General features: G+C 39.7%; 1 protein-coding gene across 2 annotated transcripts in view; it reads right to left on the bottom strand.

Annotated features, from left to right (window-relative positions):
* Positions 1 to 599: 599 nt before the first annotated feature.
* COA5 (cytochrome c oxidase assembly factor 5) overlaps positions 600 to 7,458 on the bottom strand; it is a 43,790-nt gene continuing 36,931 nt past the window's right edge. For both annotated transcript variants that reach the window (XM_081484539.1, XM_081484540.1), the window contains 2 exons: positions 3,258 to 3,341; positions 600 to 1,126 (listed from right to left, as the gene is read on the bottom strand). In XM_081484539.1, coding sequence (XP_081340665.1) covers positions 3,274 to 3,341 — 68 coding nt within the window. In that variant the 3' untranslated portion in view covers positions 600 to 1,126; positions 3,258 to 3,273. The remainder of the gene's footprint in view (positions 1,127 to 3,257; positions 3,342 to 7,458) is intronic.

The raw sequence follows: 7,458 nt of genomic DNA, 5'->3' as shown, positions 1-7,458 counted from the left end.
CCATCATTCTTCAATCCTGAAAATAAAACTGGAAACTGGATTCATATCTGGCTCTACTGTATTATGTGACTGGAATAAGATCACTGTGATTTTAAACTTTTTCAAGTATTTCATAATTTTCAGTCTTGCCTTCTAGAGTCAACACTGTTTCAGTTTGCTCTGAATCCTTGCCTTTTAGGATAAGGCCCACCACTCAACCAAGGTGATTCTGACATGAATTACCAAATACAGTGCATAAGACCCAGCCCTGGCCAAGATCATGGAGTCCTGTCCCTTTTCCCACAGGGACTGGTCCAATTCAAGGTGTTCCAGAGAAGACAAGAGTCCTTTTGTGGAATCTGATTAGTGGACCCCAGAAAAGGAGGTTATCTTTCTTCTTTTTGGATCACAGACTTTAAGGATGTGTGCTCTGGGGGGACACTGGCCTCTTCCCCATTATGGAGAGAGGGCCAGCCTGAAAATGAGGTCAGGAAACAGAAAAACACTCAGGAGAGGGAGGCCAGAAGGCCTGGCAGCATAGTCCCAGCTTTGGATCCAGCTTTGCCTAATGAATGACATGTTTCGAGGTTGTTACTGAATGAATCAGTGCAGGGGAAGCATTTCTTCACCAAGCAGTCAAACAATTTATTTTAGAACTAAATAGTACAATCTGAATAAAGCAAGTTTTACCCTAAAGTTTCCAGACAGATAATTTTCTCATCAGGCTGCATGTTGATTTTCACAGTCCCATCCCCAGCCTCCACAGTATTGACAAAGGATGCACAAATTGTGTCATCTGGTTGAGAAGTCAATTTGGAAACTAACAATCTTTCCATTCCCTGTGCTTCAGAACAATTCTTAAAACACATCTATTATGTTCTCAGCTCATAACTATTCAATTAAATTTTTATTCTAAGAATAACTTGGAGCAAGAGAAATCATTTATACCTACTGAAAACCAGAACTCATCCATTTTCTTGTTTCATGGAGGAAAAAACTGGTCCACCTGAACAGATGTAACAAAAAGTATGTTTCTCATTTTGGCTTCTCTGGTTTAATGACCAGAATCCTTTGTTGTTTTCATCTTGGTTTCAACATAGTAGTATTAATATCCTTTTCTTCCCCTGAATCTTGATCTGGCATCCAACTGAAAATAAATACACAAGTAAATCATATTTTGGACACAATAATCAAACACAGTTTTGGTAACAGGTGTCACTACATGAGAGGAGTAAACCACCTTCCAGCACAATCAAAAAGGCAACTGTCACAGCTCGGGGGAAGAAAAAAAATAACAGAGGAAAAGATGGGGTTAAAAACAAAAGTTCCATTTACGGTCACAGTGAAGAATTTTCTTCTTGAGTCCAACTTGCATTCATCTTTTTTTCTGGAGTACACTCAATATACATTATTCTTATAACAAAGCTGACTTTCTAATTAAGCTTTATTTGGGTTAATATTCAAGTATTTTTAGAATCTTTAAATAGTAACTGAGAAAAGAGCCTTGAAATATATGTAACACACAGCCATTTTGAGATTATAAATCCTTAAATTACTACTCATAGGTCAACTGCATATTCTTTGACTTAAGCCTCACAGTACAGCCACTTCTTAAGTGGTGCCACAGGATGGAGGGTCCTAGTCAGTACAGAAGGCAAAATTGCACAGTCAATACCATTCCACAGAAATTCCATAGGAATGAATTAGTTTAGAGCTAAACCCTATTAATGAGGACAACACAGCCAGCATGGGACAGACCACTATTTCTTCATCTGAGCACTAGATACAGTAGCTAAGAGCCACATTTTCAAAAAGTAAGTAATTTTCAAACAGGGGAATCATGATCCGGATGATGAGATGCTTGCTACTTATTAAGAGGGCACAGCAGATTCAAACCTACCATTTCACCTTCACTCTGAGTTACATACCCATTGTTTGAAATATTAAGCAAAATTACCAGCACAATTTAAATCATTTTATTTCAGGTTTTTGCCAATTGAAGTTGCAACAGTTAGTTCCTCACACTGACTAATGGTGAGTCCTAGTCTTGAAGAAAGGTTGCAAGGATCTCTTAAATCTGCTAAAAAGTTCCCAATACTGCTCTGTCTGGGGTCAAAGTGTGAGTGAAGTTCTGCCTTGTACTGATATTTAGAAATGGTCAGAAGCATGTTTACTTTTTACTCAAGATTATTACAAATGTCTGCAGAAGGCACAAAAACTGTGGAAAAGTTTTACATGTTCTGATTTCTTAATGTTCTTTGGAGATAAAAGCCTGAGCTTCAGGATGGGCATTAACAGGGTGTTTATTACAAATCCAGTCATGATTAATAAGGACACCTCATTGCCTCCTACACTAACTGTTCTTTATGACTTCTCAATTATATAAACATGATTTAACATTCTTGAAAGGTCTAAAGGCTTGCATTTTACAAGGGTAACAAAACTGTGTGGGAGAAGGCAAGAAAATCCTCTTTTCTTACATTAAATGACAGGAAAATATGGCGAAGAACTGTGTCACTTGAGAAACCATTGCCAAATTTAATCTCACTTTACACCTCCCTGGATCTGATTAGTTAGCAAAGTTTTTCTCTGGCCTCCCAGATCAATATGCTCTGCTTCTCCAATCAACAAAAGGAAAGGGAGTTACGTGCTGCTCACCAATCGAGAGCATGTTCAAATTAAAGTTACTGCTGTTTTTAAAGGGATGTTCATTTTTGTGATTTCGTATTTTCTTTTCACAAAGACAATTTTCAATCACAAAATTGGATTGAACCATTCCTGGTTTCTATTCCAAAGACCTTTGTAGATCTTTGAATCAAAGAACAGTAGAGTACAAACCATGAGATTTGTAATGTCCTTTAGGCTATCTCTCCACAATTCATCACTACAGATTCAAACACAGACGCCAACATTTTTTCTAATCACATCAACACGTAAGGCACAGTGCACACACTTCAGACCCCCACATTATGGCTGTGTAATTGCCAAATGACCCAAATACACGGTGACCAACATCAACTTTTTTCCATTTATACATGCCAAGACCATGGTCTTAACTCTTTTAGAAATTCACGAAGTTTAGCTGCTGTGGTCAGCGTAACAGAACAATCAGCTGTGGGTTTCCATGAACCTCACATTAATTCACTGGGTGAGAAAAAATACATCTTTTTTTCCAAATGACATCACTGCAACCTATTTATAATTACTAAGTAACTCACATATTTAACTCCACAGAGCTAATTTTGAGCATAAGCTTTTAAAAATCTTTAGCCACTTACCATTGATCTTTTACACTCAAAAAATGAGTACTTTAAAGCTTTGCAGTTTCCTTCCTTCAGACACTGCCGAGGGGATTTTCCTTCCTACGACACAAAAACAATTTAAATACATGGGAAATTCTCTCACAAAGTACAAAGTAACTGTCCAGTTTTTTTTTAAGCTAAGCAAAATGAGAAAACAGTAATTTATATAAGAAATAATTCATAAATCATTTTAACTGTTGGTACCTAAGGAGAAAAGGATTTATCCTAATAAAAAATGTGTAAAATAATTTGGGGGCGTTTGAATTCTTGAAAACATTGGTTTCCATGAGACACTTTTCTACATAAAGATCTAGAAACTGAAATCTAGCTCCTTATGTGTAAGAAAAGAAAAGAGTGGAGGCGAAAGTAGCAACGGGGTTTCTTCAGTATTTTTAAAACTTCTACACTCAAGGAGTCCTGAAGACAGGGAAGATAGTGTGTATGACACAGCAACAGAGGGAGGGAGAAAGAGAACATGCAAGTGAAAGTTCAGGAACACTGGGAGCAAAGGGGAGGGGTTTGTCCTAGAAGCCAGGATCAAGTTGCTTTAAAGTCTCCAATTACATTATCCTTTTACACAAGGAAGTCTACCTGGAACACATCTTTGCATTTTCCCACCCCTTACCTTCCCAGTCAAGTTCTCTATTCCGAGAAGCTCACTGAGTAAGAATTGGAAAAGAAAAGTGAAATTTTTAACAGAATTTATATATACTTGTGAGGGAAGATCTTCCTGGGCTCAATGTGTAATTAACTTGTCTTTAAGCAGTGAAAGCTCATAAGCGCTTAAGAAAATTGGATTGAACCATTCCCTTTCTGCCAACAAGACAGGATATTGTTGAAGTTCAGTAGCCGGTACTACTATAAGATTAGTGCTATTTCTGACTCTTAACAAATAATAAGACTTTAAAAATCACCTTTGATAAAATAACTGTGAAAGTAGATAAGAGCTAAAATTTAGTAGGATTTTAGTAGGTAAATCCCAGACAACCATTGGTTCTTGAGACAACCACTTGCAGCAAGCGGCGGCTGCGCAGCACTGGAGTGGCCGAGAGGAGCTACCCCACGTCCAAGGTAAGAGAAACCCCAGTTAAACGGCAGGTGCTGAGAGACGGCATCAGAGGGCAGACAGACTGAAACCACAATCACAGACAACTAGCCAGTCTGATCACGTGGACCACAGCCTTGGCTAACTCAGTGAAACTAAGCCATGCCGTGTACGGCCACCCAAGACAGACGGGTCATGGTGGAGAGGTCTGACAGAATGTGGTCCACTGGAGAAGGGAATGGCAAACCACTTCAGTATACTTGCCCTGAGAACCCCATGAACAGTAGGAAAAGGCAAAAATATAGGACACTGAACTCCTCAGAACGGTAGGTGCCCAATATGCTACTGGAGATCAGTGGAGAAATAACTCCAGAAAGAATGAAGAGACAGAGCCAAAGCAAAAACAACACCTAGTTGTGGATGGGACTGTGGATGTGACAGAAGCAAGATCCGATGCTGTAAAGAGCAATACTGCATAGGAACCGAATGTTAGGTCCATGAATCAAGGCAAACTGAAAGTGGTTAAACAGGAGATGGCAAGAGTGAACACTGACATTTTAGGAATCAGCAAACTAAAATGGACTGGAATGGGTGAATTTAACTCAGATGACCATTATATCTACTACTGTGGGCAAGAATCCCTTAGAAGAAGTGGAGTAGCCATCATAGTCAACAAAAGAGTCTGAAATGCAGTACTTGGATGCAATCTCAAAAATGACAGAATGTTCTCTGTTCGTTTCCAAGGCAAATAGTTTTAATATCAAGGTAATCCAAGTCTATGCCCTGACCAGTAATGCTGAAGAAGCTGAAGTTGAATGGTTCTATGAAGACCTACAACACCTTCTAGAACTAACACCCCTAAAAGATGTCCTTTTCATTATAGGGGGCTGGAATGCAAAAGTAGGAAGTCAAGAAACATCTGGAGTAACAGGCAAATTTGGCCTTGGAATACAGAATGAAGCAGGGCAAAGGCTAATAGAATTTTGCCAAGAGAATACACTGGTCATAGCAAACACCCTCTTCCAACAACACAAGAGAAGACTCTACATGTGGACATCACCAGATGGTCAACACCAAAATCAGACTGATTATATTCTTTGCAGCCAAGGATGGAGAAGCTCCATACAGTCAGCAAAAACAAGACCGGGAGCTGACTGTGGCTCAGATCATGAATCCCTTATTGCCAAATTCAGACTTAAATTGAAGAAAGGCAATGCCAAAGAATGCTCAAACTACCACACAACTGCACTCATCTCACACACTAGTAAAGTAATTCTCAAAACTCTCCAAGCCAGGCTTCCACAATATGTGAACCGTGAACTTCCAGATGTTCAAGCTGGTTTTAGAAAAGGCAGAGGAACCAGAAATCAGATTGCCAACATCCACTGGATCATCGAAAAAGCAAGAGAGTTCCAGAAAAACATCTATTTCTGCTTTATTGACTATGCCAAAGCCTTTGACTGTGTGGATCACAATAAACTGTGGAAAATTCTGAAAGAGATGGGAATACCAGACCACCTGACCTGCCTCTTGAGAAGCCTGTATGCAGGTCAGGAAGCAACAGTTAGAACTGGACATGGAACAACAGACTGGTTCCAAATCGGGAAAGGAGTACGTCAAGGCTGTATATTGTCACCCTGCTTATTTAACTTATATGCAGAGTGCATCATGAGAAATGCTGGGCTGGAGGAAGCACAAGCTGGAATCAAGATTGCCAGGAGAAAGATCAATAACTTCAGATATGCAGATGACACCACCCTTATGGCAGAAAGTGAAGAAGAACTAGAAAAAGCCTCTTGATGAAAGTGAAAGTGGAGAGTGAAAAAGTTGGCTGAAAGCTCAACGTTCAGAAAACTAAGATCATGGCATCTGGTCCCATCACTTCATGGCAAATAGATGGCGAAACAGTGGCTGACTTTATGTTTTCTGGCTCCAAAATCACTGCAGATGGTGACTGCAGCCATGAAATTAAAAGACGCTTACTTGGCAGGAAAGTTATGACCAACCTAGACAGCATATTAAAAAGCAGAGACATTACTTTGCCAACAAAGGTCCATCTCATCAAGGCTATGGTTTTTCCAGTAGTCATGTGTGGATGTGAGAGTTGGACTATAAAGAAAGCTGAGCACCAAAGAATTGATGCTTTTGAACTGTGGTGTTGGAGAAGGCTCTTGAGAATCCCTTGGACTGCCAGGAGATCCAACCAGTCCATCCTAAAGGAGATCAGTCCTGAGTGTTCATTGGAATGACTGATGTTGAAATTGAAACTCCAATACTTTGGCCATCTGATGCAAAGAGCTGACTCATTTGTAAAGACTCTGATGCTGGGAAAGATTGAAGGCAGGGGGAGAAGGGGAGGACAGAGGATGAGATGGTTGGATGGCATCACCGACTCAATGGGCGAGTTTGGGTAAACTCTGGGAGTTGGTGATGGACAGGAAGGCCTGGCATGCTGCGGTCCATGGGGTTGCTGAGAGTCAGACACAACTGAGCGACTGAACTGAACTGAACTTTTCCTTTCCGGCATTATTTTTTCTTTTGGATGGTTTTGGTCACTGCCTCCTATAAAATGTTATATTAACAACTTAACAGAAGCAGAAGAGATTAAGGAAGGGTGGAAAGAACACATAAAAGCACTATGCAGAAAAGGTCTTTATGACCCAGATAACCACAGTGGTGTGGATAGTCACTTAGAGCCAGACATCTTGGAGTGTGAAGTCAAGTGAGTCTTAAGAAGCATTACTATGAACAAAGTTAGCGGAGGTAACAGAATGCTTACCTACTGAAATACTACTAAATTTTAGTTCTTACCTAGCTCACATCATAAGCTCCTTACTGGAAAATTCAGGCTTAAACTGAAGAAAGTATCGGAAAACACTAGACCATTCAGGTATGACCTAAATCAAACCCCTTATGATTATACAGTGGAGGTGACAAATAGATTCAAGGGATTAGATCTGCTTACCAGATTCTTAAATAAACGATGCAAAGAAAGAGAGGAAAATAACAGAATGGGAAAGACTAGGGATCTCATCAATAAAACTGGAGATATCAAGAGAACGTTTCATGCAAGGATGGGCACAATAAAAGACAGAAATGCTAAAGACCTAACAGAAGCAGAAGCGATTAAGA

Source organism: Giraffa tippelskirchi, chromosome 4 (assembly GCF_054371585.1).
Source record: "Giraffa tippelskirchi isolate mGirTip1 chromosome 4, T2T-mGirTip1v1.2.pri, whole genome shotgun sequence".
NCBI lineage: Eukaryota > Metazoa > Chordata > Mammalia > Artiodactyla > Giraffidae > Giraffa > Giraffa tippelskirchi.
Note: the sequence above shows the minus strand (reverse complement) of the source record. Positions and strands in the feature narration are given on the sequence as shown.